Here is a 20276-nt window from a genome sequence, read left to right on the forward strand (position 1 = left end):
AATTTTATTAAACACTACAAATTTTATCGACTAATTATTTCGGAATAAACTATAAGTTAGCTTATAAGCTATTCACTATTAGTTCATCTACTATAAACTAATTTATTGACTATCTACTATTTTTTACCAAACAACGTCGAAGAGATTTTTTTTGCGTTAAACTCTATGGTTTTATAGAAATACTATCAGATAATTCAGAGTTCTATCACAACATAAGTGAAGTCTGATTAATAATTTTTTTATTAGAATATCCCTAAACAATTCGTTATAGGGTAGCTCATTAACTTGAGTCCATGCCCCCGTAAATATAACTTAGTTGGCAGGAATATCGCATTATATATACATGTGTCGGAGTTCGAAATCTGAATACTCCACTTCTTTTTTTTTTGACAAAACTTCAACACTTCATTTATTCACCTTAAAAGTTGAATTCCTAGCTCCTACTTGACAACAACCAAAAAAAAGTAACCAAAAAAATTAACTTGAGAGCCCATGATTTTGGAGATTGTAGTTTGATATTTGGAAAATTCTCAATATGACTTATTCTCATATTGTTGGATAAGTACCCCCCATTCTTGGAGGATAATAAAAAAAAACACATTTTTTTGTTTCTTAATCTTAACAAACACACTCTAAACTCTCATTAGAGTGAAATATGAGACACACTATTACTTGTACTCCAAATCCAACCTAAGACAAACAAAATCCCCATGATAAAATCCATACTAAACAACCTCCAACTTCCACCAAACACCCCAAAAACAAGACTTGCAGAACAAACAATCTTAACCCTTCTTCAATCCCACTGCAACACATTCACAAAACTCACTCAAATCCACACTCTAATCCTCAAAAATGGCCTCCAAAACAACCCATTAGTCCTCACAAAATTCACTTCAACTTCTTCCAACATCAATGCCATTCATTACGCTTCCTCATTCTTATTCCCCTCTCACCAAACACAAACCACCCCATTACCATCCTATGATGCATTCCTCTTCAACACACTTATCAGAGCTTTTTCTCAAACCAATGATTCCAAATCAAAGGCATTGGTGTTTTACAAAACAATGCTTTGTTATGGTGTTTTGCCTAATAAGTTTACTTTTCCGTTTGTTCTTAAAGCGTGTGCCGGTATTGGGAATTTGAGGTTAGGGAAATTGGTTCATGGGTGTGTTGTGAAGTTTTGTTTTGAGGAGGATGTTCATGTTATGAATACTTTGATTCATATGTATTGTTGTTGTGAGGGTGATATTGGGTTTGAGTTTGCTCATAAGGTGTTTGATGATAGTCCTAAGTTGGATACTGTGACTTGGAGTGCTATGATTGGTGGGTATGTGCGGTTGGGTCGTTCTGCACGTGCTGTTGGATTGTTTAGGGAAATGCAGGTGATTTCATTAAAAAATTAATTACATTTAAGTGCTTTTTTTCATCACTTAAATTACAGTGCTTTAAAATGAGTTCAGTTATAAGGACCTCGTTAGAGGCTAATATGTAAGTACATCGATAGGTGATCTCTGAGCCTTGGGAATTTCTTTGGCCCTAATGTGTTTCTGAGATCCAACTCGGCTAAACTTTTTGTCATTAAAAGAAACTATCAAAGTACTTTTTTTTTTGTTGCTTATATTCGAGATTCGAGGAAGTGCATTTTTTTTCTCGTATTCTTGTTTTACTATTAATATGCAGAAAGAGCTTGTAAAGAACTAATGTGTTCTGACTTATTTGTCCAAAGTTATTTTACTCATATACAATCCATGTTTGTTCATGCAGGTTATGGGTGTTTGCCCTGATGAGATCACAATGGTTTCAGTTTTGTCTGCATGTGCTGATTTGGGGGCGCTTGAGCTTGGAAAATGGGTGGAATCATACATTGAGAGGAAAAACATTTCAAAGTCTGTGGAACTCTGCAACGCACTGATAGACATGTTTGCAAAGTGCGGCAATGTTGACAAAGCCATCAAACTGTTCAGACAAATGGAGTCACGCACCATAGTTTCATGGACTTCAGTAATTGTTGGTCTTGCAATGCATGGTCGTGGTGTAGATGCTGTTTCTATATTTGATGAAATGGTTGAAAATGGGATAACGCCTGATGATGTTGCTTTCGTTGGGGTACTCTCTGCTTGCAGTCACTCAGGACTTGTTGATAAAGGAAGGTGCTATTTCAATTCAATGGAGAAGAATTTTAGCATTGTGCCAAAGATAGAACACTATGGATGCATGGTGGATTTGCTTTGTAGAGGTGGATTTGTTAAAGAGGCTTTTGAGTTTGTTCAAAAGATGCCTTTTGAACCAAACCAAATCATATGGAGAACAATAATCACTGCTTGTAATGCAACTGGGAAACTCAAGCTTGGAGAGAGTATCTCCAAAGAGCTAATCAAAAGTGAGCCGATGCATGAGTCTAATTATGTTTTGCTGTCAAACATTTACGCAAAATTGCGACGGTGGGAGAAGAAGACTAAGGTAAGGGAGATGATGGATATGAGAGGGATGAAGAAGGTTCCAGGGAGTACCATGATTGAGGTAAACAATGAAATGTATGAGTTTGTTGCTGGTGATAAGTCTCATGATCAATATAAAGAGATATATGAAATGGTGGATGAGATGGGTAGAGAAATCAAAAGGGCAGGGTATGTGCCTACAACATCTCAAGTGTTGCTTGACATTGATGAAGAAGATAAAGAAGATGCTTTATATAGGCACAGTGAAAAGCTTGCCATAGCTTTTGCTCTTTTGAATACTCCGCCTGGAACTTCCATTAGGATTGTGAAGAACTTGCGCGTTTGTGAAGATTGTCACTCTGCTACTAAGTTTATCTCTAAGGTTTATAATCGAGAGATTATCGTCAGGGACCGCAATCGCTTCCACCATTTCAAGAATGGTTTGTGCTCTTGTAAAGACTTTTGGTAATTGAAAATTGCATAGAACTTCAAGGATTCTGTGTTCATTTGCTGAAAGCTTCAACCATTTGTGGAGGGATTCCATCATTTTAAATCACGTTTGAAAATTAATGTAGTCTTCTACTGATGTCAAAACATGGATGTTGTCCTCGGTTGGTGAGTTATCCTTTCACAAATGAAAAACAATGGCTAGAAAATAGAAAAAAGTTTCGGTTGCTGAATTTTCTGGTATTGAAATCACAGCAAGCACATGAAAGTTCAATTTCATTCTGAAAACAACTTTGAGGTAAAAAGTAGTACAAAATTTTCAGCCCAAGTTAAATTATCTTGATCACTTTCAGTTGAATTGAAATTTAGAAATAAAGTCAAGTTTTCTGATTGAAAACGCACATGTATTCTTACTGAAATTGTATTGATTGATATAATTAATTCTATTATATTCTGCTGTGAAATCAAACACAAATATACAAACATTGATAATTAGAAAATGATTATATTGTACTAAGTATCTGATCAAACTAGGATTCGTTTGGTTGTATTACAACTGAACTATTTTCTCTCGTAGTGCATACTGAATCATACTTGTATTATACTGAACAAGATTGCGAATAAAGATATAAAAGCCTCTTTACTGGTCTAGACAGTGGAAGGGAGGTGAAGTAATATTCTTTGCTGTTCCATGAACATTATTGCATATTGAAGAACTTGGCTTCTTTGGATCAACTGAGGTAATGTTGATATCTTGCAAGGTAATATTGTCACACCCTATCTTGGCACAATCTAGAAAAATAGCATTATCACCACTGCATGTTCCATAGATATTACTAAATGTTACATTACTAATTTTTACTGCATCACCCTGCAACCAAAAAACAAAAACAAAAGATTATGCACCTTATTATTCTTTAACAATATTAACATGAAGTAAGGGAGAAAGAATATTAACCTTTTCTGGAACTTTCATGTAATGTTGTTGAATATAAATAGGGTTTTTTATTTGATTGACTATGATATGATCAAAAATGATTGATCTGGCATATCCTTTTCCTCCCTTCAAATACACAAAAATTTTGTTGATTAAATTTAAGATACAAATATATGTAGTCTTATCATATACTAGTAATTATTTTTATTTTCAATTAAGTTGTGACATTACTGGATATGTCTTGATTCTTGCTGCACTATCAGCTCTATTGAATGTGCAATTCTTGACAGTTATATTTTCAGCAAATTCCTCAGCTCCACCACCCCCTAGACTCCCCACACTGCATCAAAATATAAAGCATGCCAAATTAATTATGAATTATTATTTATGTATAAAACTTTAGTTCTAGGTGAAAACTTAAATAGTTAATCATTCAAATAATGGTTTATTGAAAAAATGAAGAAGAAAAAAAAAATCAAATTGTGGCATACCTAATACCATGGGTTTTAGGTCCACATGTAACTTGAGTGATATTGATGAATTGTGATCCACCTTTAATAGCAATGCAATCATCACCTATATAGTAAAATTCATGAGTAACTAAAGATTGAAATCTTTGTGTCAAAAAAAAAAAGATTGAAATCCTAAAATCAATATTTAAAAGAAACAACATACTAACAATTTGGAATTAGACAATAAGGTAAGTAAAGTTTGGTAAACAATTTTTTCATCCAAAGACACTTAATTAAGGAAAATGATAATTAAGAGAACAAAGGTTCAATACATATATCTTTACCACTTTGTATTATAGAGTCATGAACATTAACCCGAACCGAGTTTGAGAGATCAATCCCATCTGTGTTGCGACTTTTCGGTGGTGAAGTTACATTGACATGTGAGATTGTTACATCTTGACTATGGACTACATAGATATGCATTCCTGGCCCATTTATATGAGTGAGCCCACTTAATTGAAGCCCATCACACCTTTCAAATAGTAATGCCTACACATTCAACAATATATATAATATTTATTGACACCTCCTCCTAGGATAAAAACCATCATTTTCTGCTTCTCTCCTTTGATTAAAAAAAATATAATTTTCTTTTTCACAACTTTGAAATGGAAAGATTTTCTAACCGTAGGAGGAGGTGTCCCAGTACATCCTTTGGTTCCATTAAGCTGCAAATTGAAAATAATATTGTATTATTAGAAGATTGCAAAATAATAGATTATTTATCAATAATCTACTAAATTATATTTAATTAGAAATTTAGTAAATAATAATTCATGCTAAATTTGTAATAAAATATATTATTACATTGCCCCACCAAGCTTCACCCTGACCATCGATCACTCCTGATCCATCAATTGTCATCCCATGTACGTTAAGAAAATAAAGCCACCTTTTTGAACATGTACCCCATTCATTCCTATGAGGTGCTAGTATGTGACCATCAATCTGCATTATACCAATATTAAATCTAATCAAATTTTAATCTAATATATAGTTTGTTTTTTTTTTGAAAAGTTAAGTGATCATTTGATACCTTAATACGAAGATTTTGATATTTGCAAGGACCCCTGAAAGTAATTTGACGCACAAAAAATGAATGTTCTGCTGGCACGATAAGCGTCGGAGTATCTTCATTTGCTCCACATAAAGCTTTAAATGCATCCAAAAAGGCCTTCAAATGTATTAAGATTAATTAATTTAGATAAGGTTATATGGCACATGTGCAAAATCAACATGAACTTCGATATATATTTGATCTTTAAATCATCAAGTGCACGTTATTATTTATTTATTTTTGATAACTAAATGTTATTATTTAATAATATATATATATATATATATATATATATATATATATATATATATATAATTTAAAAATCATAATAACTAAATATATTCAGTAAACAAAGCCTTTTTTTAAAAATTTTTTATTACTAACAATAGTAAATGTTGAATAGTTTTGAAGAAAAAATATACAAAATTAGTACCATTTATAAACAACGGAATAATATTTTTTTTTTTCTCATGAAACTATTTTTCTTAAAGTACAAAAAATTTATAAATAACTCTTTGATTTACAAAATTTATCATTATTTTATTATGTAAAGAAGCAATTATATCCAAACACTTCAAATTGTCAATGTACTACTCTAGAAATTAAGTAGAAACACCCTATTCTAAACCATATGTAAAAAAAGAGAATTAAGGACGGGGTATTTTATTTTTAAAAAGAGAACTAAAATAATAAGTTAGGTCACTTCATATAACATTGCATTTTTTTCATCAAAAAATTAATCTAAATATCAAAATTTTATGTACTATTTGATATTTCTCTAGAGATAAATCAATATTCTGAATTACAAGAGATGATATATCAAAATAAAAATACGAGAGGCATAAATAATAATTCTTGACTATACATATTCACAATATAATAAGTATTGTAGAAAAAATATAATTATAACATGAAAAATTATATGCATACTTGTGTATCATCCGAAGTGCCATCTCCTTTGGCACCATAATGAATTACGTTAAAGATATTTTGACCAAATCCAACAACCAGTGAATTGCAAAATAATACAATAGTAAATATCAAAAGCTCAATTTTAAGGAAGTCCTGCATGATGAATATATTTATTGAATTGAAGAGAAAAAACAATTGTAAACAAAGAAATGAATAAATAACTAATGTATATTTAGCTAACCATGATATATATTTTTGACAAAGTGTGTGTGTGTGTATAAAAACTCTAATATTGTCTATAGACTTACTTATACCCACATACACATTGACTTTTCTGCACATCAGTAAAATAAGTTAATAAGACAAAATAAATTAATAAGGAGTTTCTATAAAATTAAAGAATAACATTAATTATAATTATAATTATCTTCGGGCGTTAGCCCTCTATATTACCACTAAAAAAATTATAATTATCTTTAAAGCACATTAATTTTTTGTCAAGAAAGTCTTCCCCTAAATTTGACCAGTAAATTTTTTTTTTGTCTGTAAAATATTATTATACAATAATTATTTTTACCAATAATTTACAATAATTTGACCAGTAAAATATTTAATTATGATTATCTTTACCAATAATTATTATTATACAATTACTTATTTTTACCTATTATACCTTATCAATTATTCATTCTTTATTTATTTTATAGAAAATCCTTATTAATTTCTTTTTATTAATGTGCGGAAAAGTCAAATGTATGTGTGTATTATGTTTGCATGTACCCACAATATTTGGTTTAGTGATGAGGAGTTTGGGTAGTATGCTATAAGTCCTGGGTTCGATCCTCAGCTCATTATAAACAAAAAAAAATAAATAAAAAAAGCTTGTAAAAAAAAAATCTAAATAAAAAAAAAGGATTAAGACTTTAAGTACATCATTCCAGAAACACTGAAATAAGCCACCTCCACGACTATCTTCATATACAATAAAGAGGACGTACCTTCATTCGTATAGGGCCGGTTTGGATTAACTTTTTTTTTTTTGTTTATGCAAATAGTTTATGCAATTTTTATGTATTATTATAAGTTTGTCAATGTAGTTTATGATAAAATAGCTTATAAAAATACAATTTTCAATAGTGTAAACTTATAAAATAACCTAAAACCTAATTTATATTGCATAAGCCCAAAAATAAGCTAATCAGTAGACAAGGAGAATTTTGCTTCTTGACCAACACTCACTTCCATTCCATGATACATATTTAGGGGTGGCAAAGTTTTTACAATGTCTTCGATCTCCACCACCACATTGAAAAAAAATCTTTTCGTTCTTAGTACGCCATAATGTCCAAATCACTGCATGTCATACCATCAAAACTCTCTTGCAACCAAACTTTCATTTGCTTAGGGGCACAAGGAAACTCTATTCCAAACTTCTCTCGCAATTGGACATAACATATATAAAAATATGATTTTCCGCTTTTGAAAAATCCACACAAAAAGTGCAAGACCCTTGGTGAATGACCCTCCCTTTGCACTAAACTTGACCTTGGTTGGAATTCGACCGACCAAGAAGTGTTTACCATGAAAAGTGTTCTGATCATAACTTAATTGAAGAGTTGACCTCACAATTATGCATCAATATAAAAGTGTTCTAACTTAAATTTTTTTTTTTTTACTAAACATAACTTAAATGATTAAAATTACGAACATTATCATGTCTAGGTGATCCATTCAATCCGATAATTCAACACAGTCCATATTTTACCCTAACTCATTTAAGTTTGGGTCAAATTTGAATCAACTCGTTCAAACTTAAAGTGTTTGGTTCGGATAACGAATTTATGATTTCAAACTCATAAACCCGTGAACCCTGTCCGTTTTAAAAAATTGATACAATTTTTATTTTTGATAATACTGTTTAAAAATTGTGTTAAAATCTTAAATTTTGATACTATATATATTTGAAGTGTTTCATACTTTCATGTAAATTTAAGTGTTTAAATTTTAAATAGTAACTTGTGCATATAGCATATGATTAATAGGTATATAGATTAAATATTGAATAATACATGTAATATATTGAACAATTCTCTGAGAATAAAGATATAAAAGCCTTTTTACTAATGTAGACAAATCAAAGCAGGTGAAACATTATTTGATTTCAATTGAACATTATTGCATATTGCAGAACTTGGTTTCTTTGGATCAACTGAGGTAATTTTGATATCTTGCAAGGTAATATTGTCACACCCTATCTTGGCACAATCTAGTGCAATAGCATGATCACCACTGCATGTTCCATAGATATTACTAATTGTTACATCACTAATTTTTAGTGCTTGACTCTGCAACCAAAAAATAAAAACAAAAAATGAATTATCTGTCTATACATGAATAAATATCAACATGATGTAAGGGAGAAAGAATATTAATTACCTTTTCTGGAGTTCTCATGTAATGTTGATCAATTGCTATAGGGTTGTTTATTTGATTGACTATGATTTGATCATAAATGATATCTTTGACATATCCTTTTCCACCCTTCAAAAAAACATAGAAATGTTATTTGATTAAATATAAGATACAAATATAATATAGTCTTGTTGTTTACTATCTCCAATGCTTTTTATAAGAGACAGTTGAGTCAACTTTTTTCGACTCGGGTTCGGGGGTCTGGCTGCCTTGGCTATTGTATAGTGCAGGCACTATTCAGTAAATGTCTCTTTAGGTGTCTCTTGGGTCTGATGCAGACTCAGAAGCAATCGTAAACCAAGAGTTGCATCGGCCTTCCCGCCCCGTTGTTCCTATTGATGGGTCGGCTTCCACAAGTTCAATTGAGCAGCCAGCTTCGGCCGGAAAACCTTACATAGCCCTCCTTCAGCTAGAGGAGGAGCCATATATATTTATTTTTGTTGACTCAATTATCTCTTATAAAGAAAAGATCGGAAGGAGTAATTATTTTTATTTTGAATTAGGTTTGTAGCATTACTGGCCATGTCTTGATTCTGACTGCACTATCAGCTCCATTGAATGTGCAATTCTTGACAGTTATATGTTCAGCAAATTCCGTAGCTCCACCACCCCCTAGACTCCCCACACTGCATCAAAATATAAGGCATGCCAATTAGTAACAACCTTATTGGTAACAAGCATTCTTAATTTTTAACAAGCTTGTTGTCTATATATACATAGATGAAAAGTGACAAATACTGTCTATCTATCGATGTATTTTGGCATACCTAATACCGTGAGTCCCAGGTCCACATGTAACTTGAGTGATATTGATGAATTGTGATCCACCTTTAATAGCAATGCAATCATCACCTATATCATGGAAAAGACGGTGAGATATCATATAAGCAAAGTATGATCAATAAGTATTTCAATTAGAGATTAAACACAAGTACTCTCGATCAATTTTACCGCTTTCTATTATGGAGTTATGAACATTAACCCGAACTGAATTTGAGAGATCAATTCCATCTGTATTGTGACTATCTTTCGGTGATTTTACGTTAATATTTGAGATTGTTACATCTTGACTATGAACTACATAGATGTGCATTCCTGGTCCATTTATATGCGTGAGTCCACTTAATTGAAGTCCGTCACACCTTTCAAATAGTAAAGCCTGCACATTTAAGATAAATTAACAAAGATTAAAGATTAAATAGTTAAATTATTAAACTATATCTCCGCAACCCTTTTGAGAAAGTAAAAAAAAAATAAAAAAAAATTCTTTTATCACAACTTTAAAACAGAATGACTTTCTAACCGTAGGAGGTGTCCCCGTACATCCTTTGGTTCCATTAAGCTGTAAATTGAAAATAATAATGTATTGTTAGTTGATTGCAAAACAATAGATTATTTGTGTATCAATAATCTACTAAATTTGTAAAAAAATGTGCATGTTATTACATTGCTCCACCAAGCATCACCCTGACCATCGATCACTCCTGATCCATCAACAGTCATACCATGTACATTCAAAAAATAAAGCCACCTTTTTGAACATGTACCCCATGTATCTCTATGAGGTGCTACTATTTTTCCATTAATCTGCACAAAATTAAATTTAACTAATCAAATTTTGATCTGATAATTTTTTGTGTGTCAATAGTTAAGTAATTATTTTATAGGAAATAGATTGTTTTACCTGAATATGAAGATTTTGAGATTTGCAAGGTCCTTTAAAAATTATTTCACGCACAAAATATGAATGTCCATCTGGCACCACAAGTGTTGGATTCCCTTGATTTGCTCCACATAAAGCTTTCCATGCTTGCATAAACGCCTTTAGAAAATAATATATATAGCTAAGTATATACTGTATTAAGAGTAATCATAACATTTTGTAAAAAAAAAAAAAAAAAAAAGTAATCATAACATAAAATATTATTTGCATACTTGTGTATCATCAGAAGTGCCATCTCCTTTGGCACCATATTGAAGTACGTTAAATGTATTTTGACCAAATCCAACCCATGAATTGCAAAATACAATAGAAAATATCAAAAGAACAATTGGAAGCAAGTCCTGCATGATGAATATATTAATTGAATTGAAAAAAAATAATAAAGAAGTTACTTCCTTCGATCCCTTTTATAAGAGACAGTTAAGTTTTTAGATTCATTCAATAATTAATGTATATGAGCTATAATATATACCAAATACATCAATTTTACGATAAATCTAAAAAATAGATTATCGCATATAAGAAGGACCGGAGGAAGTATTTGTAAACAAATATATATGTTCACTATTAGTAAAAGAAAATGTATATGTTCACTAACCATGGTATGAGTATGTATTTTCTAACAAAGAGTGAGTGTATAAGAACTATAATATTGTCTGGACTTACTTATGCCTGTATATATACACAGACATTGGCTTATCTGCACATTAGTAAAAATGAATTTAATAAGAAAAAAAGTAATTAATATGGATTCTCTATAAAATAAATAAAGAATGAATAATTATCGATCAGATATAATAGGTAAAAATAAGTAATTATATAATAAGTTTTGATACAAGATGTAAAAATCATTGATATAAAGTAAAGATAATTATAATTAAGTATTTTACTGGTCAAATTAATGGGAAGATTCATAACAAAAAAAGTTGACGGCTCTTTGATCATGAAATTAATTATAGATAGAAACTAATTTTTTTTTAATGTTATTTAGTAATAATTATTCATTTTAATTTTTAGTCAAAAAAGAATTATTATATTTTAACTTTTAGTCAAAAAGAATTATTATATTTTTTTTTGGATCATGAATTTTAATTTTTTGTCAAAAATAATTATTATATTTTTTTGGATTAAGTCAAACAGAATTATTTTACTTTTTGACTAGATAAAACATATAAATGAACCTCTAATTTTTTTTTACTAATGTACTTTTAGGGCCAGTTTGGTGCGCGAGAAAAGAGACATGATATTATAATTATCATGTTTGTTATCTTGTTCGTACCAAACACATAATAGGATAATTGTTATTCTGTTTATATTCAATTGGTGTCACATATTGAATGAGAACGTAGAGTCTTGGAGGTTGAGATGAAGCTAAGTGAGTAGTAACGTCTTAGAATGATTAGAAATAAGAAAGTTAGCCGTGGAAGAACGTGCAGAGAATGAGTAATAGGAGGTCATGTTGGAAGTGACTTGTGTTAAGTGAGAGTTTGCGAAAAGGATTACCGCACATGTGAGTAGATGTTGTGTTCGAGCACATATAGTAAGGAGTTGAAAGCGATGCCTAAGGTAAGTGTCGGAGAACATTTTGTAGTGCACACAAGATAAGAGTGAGTAAGTATTTGCTAAGGAATTTGGATTTGTGGATTAGGAAAGTCAGTGGAGACTAGTGTTGTTAGATACATCGTAGTAATTGGTGTAGTATGGTCTTATCGTGGACGACGGAACGTTAGTGATTCGAGGAATAAACTTAAGATGTATTTTGGACGAGAATTTTTGGAAATTTTCTAGAAATGTCATGTTGGGAGTAGGCAAGGAGTCACTAGTAAGAATACTAAGACAAATAGTTGATATTGGAAAGGCCTTGTACCTTATATTAGAATTTAATGGATAGAATTAGATCGTATGGCGAATATTTGGAGCTTGTGGATTAAATTCAAGAGTTTGATTTTGGTATCGAATGTACTAAGGAGAAGTTTATAGATAGCTATCCATAGAGAGATGATGATTGGTAGAGGTCGGAGGTGAATAAGAAACCGATGGGTGAATAAACAGAGAATAGTACGCTTGTTGCAAAGCAAGATGATGGGGAACATGGATAGATGGATTGTGGACGAATTGAAGATGTCGTTCGGAATCAATGAGATAAAAGTTATGATTGTTTGGAGAACCAATTTTAGGCGGTAGCCTAATTTTGAAGTAGCGAATTGCTAAGGGATTAAGGAGAAGTGGTATTGGAAAATGTTTGCATTAAGGAATGCAAATATTGGTTGAGAGATTACTTGGGAACAGAATAGTCGTATTGGATTCGACTCAATGATTGGAGATATGTGAGAAAAGGAATTTGACGGTTAGAACGATAATTTCTAGGATGTGTCGAGGAAGATTTGAGAATGATGGTCATTAAGTGATTGTTGGAATTGAATTATCGAGTGATATGTTTGGAATAAGATCCGACATGAATAAGTGATGTAACACGGTTAAGTGATTCATGAGGGAATCAAAGACTTATAGGATTTGTGGAGTTGTGGAGTATTCCACGGGAGTATCTTTCGGAGTGTGTTCGATTAGTTGTACTTGTTGTGGGTAGCATTATACGTACCGTAGAATGTGAGTTTATAGATGATTCGTGCGAAGTGGATGTTTTAGCAGTTTGCTAAGAATGGTTTATGCCGATATCATGATTGTCGACTATCTATCGACAAATTGAGGAACTGACCGTCCTTGATCTCTTGTTGATAAATAGACAAAAATTGTGTTGGATGAGATAAACTAATTTTGTCAAACTTAGTAGTGTGTAGTGTTTTGAGCGTTTCGTTGGAGAGTCGGATACAGGAGTTATCCGGAGTTGTTTTAGTAACGTAATTTTCGAGGGCGAAAATCTTTTAAGTAGGGGAGAGTTGTAACGACCCAAATTTACTATTCACTATTTAAGTGTTTAATTATTTGGTGATGTGGTTTTTAATTAAGATAGTAACTTTAAGTTATTTATCGAGAGTTTTAGTTAACGCGCGAGTTAGTGAGAGTTAACGCGAGTTGGGCCAAACTATTGGGCTTGAGGCCCAATGGGCCTTGGACTTAAGGTGGGGGGCGCTATATGAGGCCCTTAGAGAGAGAAAGAATTCATTCTTTCTTGTTTTTGGGAGAAGTAGAGAGAAGGCAGAGCAAGAGGAGAGCTAGGGCAAGAGCTTAGAGGAGGGATTCGAGGAGCAATCTTCGTGAGTTCGTCGATCCAAGGTAAGAGAGTAGATTTCATATTCGTGGGTGACTCGAGGAAGGGGAGAATGTTGATTTCTCCTCACCCGAACTTCCTCCACCCCATTTTCGTTTTAGCTTAGATCGGATTTTCTTGATGGAAATCGTTCCTAAGGTTCTTAATATGTTTAACATGCTTTTAACATGATTAATGAACGGATTTAATGATTAAAAAACGAGTTTATGAAAGATTAAACTCAAGAACTTTGTGTTCTTGAGAGTTTTGATGAAAAAGTGTTCAATCTTTACTTTTTCGATGTTTATGATGTAGATCTGAGAAATGGACTGTCCTTTTGTGTTTATCAATGTTTGTTATGCTTGAATACAAACTCTTTTGGGATTTATAACATGAAAAATGGGATTTTTGGGCGATTTGGTGTAGAAAACGCAAGTAGTTTCGCCCCAGGCGCCAGAATTTCGCCTGAAACGGCAGAACAGAGAGCAAACCAGTTTCTTCAGCAATTTTTCCGCCCCAGGCGAAAAATACTTCAGATTTCACAAATTTTCATCTGCTATCTTCCTTTGCATGTAGTTTCAAATCAGTGTCTTATTCTTCATGATAATGGTATTCTTACATGATTGTTGATACATGTTGATGCTTATAATGCTCATTGCTAATCGTTAATTGATTGTTAATCATGTATGAAGTATAAATGAAGAATATTAAGGTTTTGTTAAATCTTAATGATGAAGTATGTTGGATAGTGTTCCACATAGTAAATGAAGAGCTTTATGCTATATAACTGTGAGTGAATTCATGAAAAACATATACATGCATTCATGAATTAAATAGGATATTGGATATTCCAATAAAGAAGTATATCGGATTATATTTATCTGATAAAGAAGGATATTAGATGTGAAATACTCTAATAAAGAAGATGGTACCACATGCATTAGAAATGTCTAGGGTGACATTCATGAAGTTGAAGCATTAGAGTCGCATTAGGCTATGTGTGCATTTGATGATAAATGATATGTGACATATGTTTAGCTAATTGTGGTAATTGATAATTGATAGTTTGGTAATCAATTATGTGTTTAAGAACTTCTAATTGGATTATAGATGTGAATATATGTATATATATATATATATATATATATATATATATATATATATATATATATATATATATATATATATATATGTATAATTGTGAAGTATGCTTATGTTATTGAAGAAGTGTTTAAGTATCATTTTACTTACACTTGTATATTTTGAGTATGTTGTCTAATTCTCTTTTATGTGGTATGTGTTGGACCGTTGGGGGTCCAGATTTTACAGGTTATGTGTGTTTCGTTGTTCGAGTGTTTGGTGAAGTTCCGCTCTGATTGTGACACGGAAAAGGGGGTTGTATATAGTATATAGAGTCATTCATGACTCATGTATTTAGATTGGAAAAATGTATCTTTTATAAGGAAATTTATATTGTATAAAACGAGTTTTTATTAAATAATCATGTTAGTATTATTTTGTAAAGAGGAGTGTAATACCTAGAACTAATATTCTATAAATTAAATTATAATTTTCCGTTGCGTATTTTGAAAAAGTTTTAATAAAGGTAGAATTACTTAAATAATGGGTTCGGGTGTTACAGTTTGCATGTACCCACAATATTTGGTTTAGTGATGAGGAGTTTGGATAGTATGCTATAAGTCCTGGGTTCGATCCCCAGCTCATTATAAACAAAAAAAAAACTTGTCAAAAAAAATCTAAATAAAAAAAAAAGGATTAAGACTTTAAGTACATCATTTCAGAAACACTGAAATGAGCCACCTCCACGACTATCTTCATATACAATAAAGAGGACGTACCTTCATTCGTATAGGGCCGGTTTGGATTAACTTTTTTTTTAGTTTATGCAATTTTTATGTATTATTATAAGTTTGTCAATGTTGTTTATGATAAAATAGCTTATAAAAATAAAATTTTCAATAATGTGAACTTATAAAATAACATAAAACCTAATTTATATTGCATAAGCTCAAAAATAAGTAATTAGCAGACAAGGAGAATTTTGCTTCTTGACCAACACTCACTTCCATTATACATATATTTTACCGTTTTTACAATGTCTTCAATCTCCACCACCACATTGAAAAAAAATCCTTTCATTCTTAGTACACTATAATGTCCAAATCACCGCATGTCATACCATCAAAACTCTCTTGCAACCAAACTTTCATTTGCGTAGGGGCACAAGGAAATTCTCAAATAAAGAAAGTAATATTTCTGGCAATACGTTAGTAAAGCCAAACCAAACCACCTATGGACTCTATATATTTCAAACTTCTCTCGCAATTGGACATAACTTAAATGTGGAAAACATTTTTGCTATTTGTGATCGGCAAAAAACCTCTATCCACGTTCCCATATTTTGCCTTCAACACCTCTTTCCAAAGTGAGTCACGCCCTCCACCAACAACCGCCGCCGCCATTTACCCTAACCCATTTAAGTTTGGGTCAAATTTAAATCAACTCGTTCAAGCTGAAAGTGTTTGGTTCGGATAACGAATTTATGATTTCAAACTCATAAACCCGTGAACCCGGTCAGTTTTAAAAAATTGATACAATTTTTATTTTTGATAATACTGTTTAAAATTTTTGTGTTAAAATCTTAAATTTTGATACTATATATATTTGAAGTGTTTCATACTATCATGTAAATTCAAGTGTTTAAATTTTAAATAGTAACTTGGCATATGATTAATAGGGATATAAATTAACTATTGAATAATACATGTATTATATTGAACAATTCTCTGAGAATAATGATATAAAAGCCTTTTTACTAATGTAGACAAATCAAAGCAGGTGAAACATTATTTGATTTCAATTGAACATTATTGCATATTGCAGAACTTGGTTTCTTTGGATCAACTGAGGTAATTTTGATATCTTGCAAGGTAATATTGTCACACCCTATCTTGGCACAATCTAGTGCAATAGCATGATCACCACTGCATGTTCCATAGATATTACTAATTGTTACATCACTAATTTTTAGTGCTTGACTCTGCAACCAAAAAATAAAAACAAAAAATGAATTATCTGTCTATACATGAATAAATATCAACATGATGTAAGGGAGAAAGAATATTAATTACCTTTTCTGGAGTTCTCATGTAATGTTGATCAATTGCTATAGGGTTGTTTATTTGATTGACTATGATTTGATCATAAATGATATCTTTGACATATCCTTTTCCACCCTTCAAAAAAACATAGAAATGTTATTTGATTAAATATAAGATACAAATATAATATAGTCTTGTTGTTTACTATCTCCAATGCTTTTTATAAGAGACAGTTGAGTCAACTTTTTTCGACTCGGGTTCGGGGGTCTGGCTGCCTTGGCTATTGTATAGTGCAGGCACTATTCAGTAAATGTCTCTTTAGGTGTCTCTTGGGTCTGATGCAGACTCAGAAGCAATCGTAAACCAAGAGTTGCATCGGCCTTCCCGCCCCGTTGTTCCTATTGATGGGTCGGCTTCCACAAGTTCAATTGAGCAGCCAGCTTCGGCCGGAAAACCTTACATAGCCCTCCTTCAGCTAGAGGAGGAGCCATATATATTTATTTTTGTTGACTCAATTATCTCTTATAAAGAAAAGATCGGAAGGAGTAATTATTTTTATTTTGAATTAGGTTTGTAGCATTACTGGCCATGTCTTGATTCTGACTGCACTATCAGCTCCATTGAATGTGCAATTCTTGACAGTTATATGTTCAGCAAATTCCGTAGCTCCACCACCCCCTAGACTCCCCACACTGCATCAAAATATAAGGCATGCCAATTAGTAACAACCTTATAATTGGTAACAAGCATTCTAAATTTTTAACAAGCTTGTTGTCGATATATACATAGATGAAAAGTGACAAATACTGTCTATCTATCGATGTATTTTGACATACCTAATACCATGAGTCCCAGGTCCACATGTAACTTGAGTGATATTGATGAATTGTGATCCACCTTTAATAGCAATGCAATCATCACCTATATCATGGAAAAGACGGTGAGATATTTTAACTGAATTTATTAATCAGCCAAGACACTTAATTTAGGAAAATGATAATTAAGTAATAAAGATTAAATACATATATTTTTACCGCTTTCTATCATGGAGTTATGAACATTAACCCTAACTGAGTTTGAGAGATCAATTCCATCTGTATTGTGACTATCTTTCGGTGATTTTACGTTAATATTTGAGATTGTTACATCTTGACTATGAACTACATAGATGTGCATTCCTGGTCCATTTATATGCGTGAGTCCGCTTAATTGAAGCCCGTCACACCTTTCAAATAGTAAAGCCTGCACATTTAAGATAAATTAACAAAGATTAAAGATTAAATAGTTAAATTATTAAACTATATCTCCGCAACCCTTTTGAGAAAGTAAAAAAAAATAAATAAAAATTCTTTTATCACAACTTTAAAACAGAAAGACTTTCTAACCGTAGGAGGTGTTCCCGTACATCCTTTGGTTCCATTAAGCTGTAAATTGAAAATAATAATGTATTGTTAGATGATTGCAAAACAATAGATTATTTGTGTATCAATATAATCTACTAAATTTGTAAAAAATGTGCATGTTATTACATTGCTCCACCAAGCATCACCCTGACCATCGATCACTCCTGATCCATCAACAGTCATACCATGTACATTAAAAAAATAAAGCCACCTTTTTGAACATGTACCCCATGTATCTCTATGAGGTGCTACTATTTTTCCATTAATCTGCACAAAATTAAATTTAACTAATCAAATTTTGATCTGATAATTTTTTGTGTGTCAATAGTTAAGTAATTATTTGATAGGAAATAGATTGTTTTACCTGAATATGAAGATTTTGAGATTTGCAAGGTCCTTTAAAAATTATTTCACGTATAAAATATGAATGTCCATCTGGCACTACAAGCGTTGGATTCCCTTGATTTGCTCCACATAAAGCTTTCCATGCTTGCATAAACGCCTTTAGAAAATAATATATATAGCTAAGTATATATTGTATTAAGAGTAATGATATTTATTAAGAGTAATCATAACATTTTGTAAAAAAAAAGAAGTAATCATAACATAAAATATTATTTGCATACTTGTGTATCATCAGAAGTGCCATCTCCTTTGGCACCATATTGAAGTACGTTAAATGTATTTTGACCAAATCCAACCCATGAATTGCAAAATACAATAGAAAATATCAAAAGACCAATTCGAAGCAAGTCCTGCATGATGAATATATTAATTGAATTGAAAAAAAAAATTATAAAGAAATTACTCCTTTCGATTCTTTTTATAAGAGACAGTTAAGTTTTTAGATTCATTCAATAATTAATGTATATGAGCTATAATATAGACCAAATACATCAATTTTACAATAAATCTAAAAAATATATTATCTCTTATAAGAAGGACCGGAGGAAGTATTTGTAAACAAATATATATGTTCACTATTAGTAAAAGAAAATGTATATGTTCACTAACCATGGTATGAGTATGTATTTTCTAACAAAGAGTGAGTGTATAAGAACTATAATATTGTCTGGACTTACTTATGCCTGTATATATACACAGACATTGGCTCTGCACATTAGTAAAAATGAATTTAATAAGAAAAAAAGTAATTAATATGGATTCTCTATAAAATAAATAAAGAATGAATAATTATCGATCAGATATAATAGGTAAAAATAAGTAATTATATAATAAGTTTTGATACAAGATGTAAAAATCATTGATATAAGAAAGATAATTATAATTAAATATTTTACTGGTCAAATTAATGGGAAGATTCGTAATAAAAAAAATTGACAGCTCTTTGATCATGAAATTAATTATAGATAGAAACTAATGTTTTTTTTTAATGTTATTTAGTAATAACTATTCATTTTAACTTTTAGTCAAAAAAGAATTATAATATTTTAATTTTTAGTCAAAAAGAATTATTATATTTTTTTTGGATCATGAAATTTTAATTTTTTGTCAAAAATAATTATTATATTTTTTTTGGATTAAGTCAAACAGAATTATTTTACTTTTTGACTAGATAAAACTCATAAATGAACCTCTAATTTATTTTTTTACTAATGTACTTTTAGGGTCAGTTTGGTGCGCGAGAAAAGAGACGTGATATTATAATTATCATGTTTGTTATTTTGTGTATACCAAACACATGATAAGATAATTGTTATTCTGTTTATATTCTATCTTATTATTATCCTGTTTTATATCCAATTATGTCACAATCTTATCATGTGCACAAAACGGACTCTTAATATTTAGCAATTAGCATCACTTTTTTTTTTGGTTTTCACCCTCTGGTTCCTAGGGGAAGGGGGCCCTTGTAGTCCAGAGTTCGGAACGAGTTCTGGCATCAAGTGGTTTCAGTCCCCTCTCAAATGCAATTGCGGGGGATCGAACCGTGGTTATTTAGCATCACTTTATATAGTATTGAATGTGAACTATTTTTTTTTCTTGAAAAAAATTGAATGTGAACTGTTGAATAA

General features: G+C 31.1%; 4 protein-coding genes across 4 annotated transcripts; 1 reads left to right on the top strand and 3 right to left on the bottom strand.

Annotated features, from left to right (window-relative positions):
• Positions 1-564: 564 nt before the first annotated feature.
• Positions 565-3577, top strand: LOC123915140 (pentatricopeptide repeat-containing protein At4g21065-like). Its single transcript, XM_045966292.1, has 2 exons — positions 565-1388; positions 1771-3577. The coding sequence occupies exons 1-2, from the start codon at positions 711-713 to the stop codon at positions 2911-2913; spliced, it is 1821 nt and encodes a 606-aa protein (XP_045822248.1). The 5' UTR covers positions 565-710; the 3' UTR covers positions 2914-3577.
• LOC123893826 (probable polygalacturonase At3g15720) lies at positions 3532-7316 on the bottom strand. Its single transcript, XM_045943637.1, has 10 exons — positions 7311-7316; positions 6331-6465; positions 5380-5517; positions 5151-5291; positions 4970-5011; positions 4625-4832; positions 4320-4404; positions 4060-4168; positions 3850-3954; positions 3532-3762 (listed from the first exon to the last, which is right to left on the bottom strand). The coding sequence occupies exons 1-10, from the start codon at positions 7314-7316 to the stop codon at positions 3532-3534; spliced, it is 1200 nt and encodes a 399-aa protein (XP_045799593.1).
• A 1116-nt stretch (positions 7317-8432) lies between these two features.
• LOC123893836 (probable polygalacturonase At3g15720) lies at positions 8433-10854 on the bottom strand. The gene is made up of 9 exons (XM_045943649.1): positions 10720-10854; positions 10469-10606; positions 10231-10371; positions 10088-10126; positions 9736-9943; positions 9552-9636; positions 9302-9410; positions 8749-8853; positions 8433-8657 (listed from the first exon to the last, which is right to left on the bottom strand). The coding sequence occupies exons 1-9, from the start codon at positions 10852-10854 to the stop codon at positions 8433-8435; spliced, it is 1185 nt and encodes a 394-aa protein (XP_045799605.1).
• A 5697-nt stretch (positions 10855-16551) lies between these two features.
• Positions 16552-19001, bottom strand: LOC123893843 (probable polygalacturonase At3g15720). Its single transcript, XM_045943657.1, has 9 exons — positions 18867-19001; positions 18605-18742; positions 18367-18507; positions 18223-18261; positions 17872-18079; positions 17674-17758; positions 17421-17529; positions 16868-16972; positions 16552-16776 (listed from the first exon to the last, which is right to left on the bottom strand). Exons 1-9 carry the CDS (start codon positions 18999-19001, stop codon positions 16552-16554), a joined length of 1185 nt encoding a protein of 394 aa, XP_045799613.1.
• Between the last annotated feature and the right edge of the window lie 1275 nt (positions 19002-20276).

Source organism: Trifolium pratense, linkage group LG1 (assembly GCF_020283565.1).
Source record: "Trifolium pratense cultivar HEN17-A07 linkage group LG1, ARS_RC_1.1, whole genome shotgun sequence".
In the NCBI taxonomy this organism is placed as follows: domain Eukaryota; kingdom Viridiplantae; phylum Streptophyta; class Magnoliopsida; order Fabales; family Fabaceae; genus Trifolium; species Trifolium pratense.

Coding starts and splice junctions, on each gene's coding strand:
- LOC123915140 (XM_045966292.1), top strand. CDS start 711: ATGATAAAATCCATACTAAACAACCTCCAACTTCCACCAAACACCCCA. Junction 1,389..1,770: donor GATTGTTTAGGGAAATGCAG/GTGATTTCATTA, acceptor TTGTTCATGCAG/GTTATGGGTGTTTGCCCTGA.
- LOC123893826 (XM_045943637.1), bottom strand. Junction 5,292..5,379: donor ATCAAAATCTTCGTATTAAG/GTATCAAATGAT, acceptor GGTATAATGCAG/ATTGATGGTCACATACTAGC. Junction 4,169..4,319: donor CCTAAAACCCATGGTATTAG/GTATGCCACAAT, acceptor ATTTTGATGCAG/TGTGGGGAGTCTAGGGGGTG.
- LOC123893836 (XM_045943649.1), bottom strand. CDS start 10,854: ATGCAGGACTTGCTTCCAATTGTTCTTTTGATATTTTCTATTGTATTT. Junction 10,372..10,468: donor CTCAAAATCTTCATATTCAG/GTAAAACAATCT, acceptor AATTTTGTGCAG/ATTAATGGAAAAATAGTAGC. Junction 8,658..8,748: donor ACATGAGAACTCCAGAAAAG/GTAATTAATATT, acceptor TTTTGGTTGCAG/AGTCAAGCACTAAAAATTAG.
- LOC123893843 (XM_045943657.1), bottom strand. CDS start 19,001: ATGCAGGACTTGCTTCGAATTGGTCTTTTGATATTTTCTATTGTATTT. Junction 18,743..18,866: donor GCACTTCTGATGATACACAA/GTATGCAAATAA, acceptor TATTTTCTAAAG/GCGTTTATGCAAGCATGGAA. Junction 16,777..16,867: donor ACATGAGAACTCCAGAAAAG/GTAATTAATATT, acceptor TTTTGGTTGCAG/AGTCAAGCACTAAAAATTAG.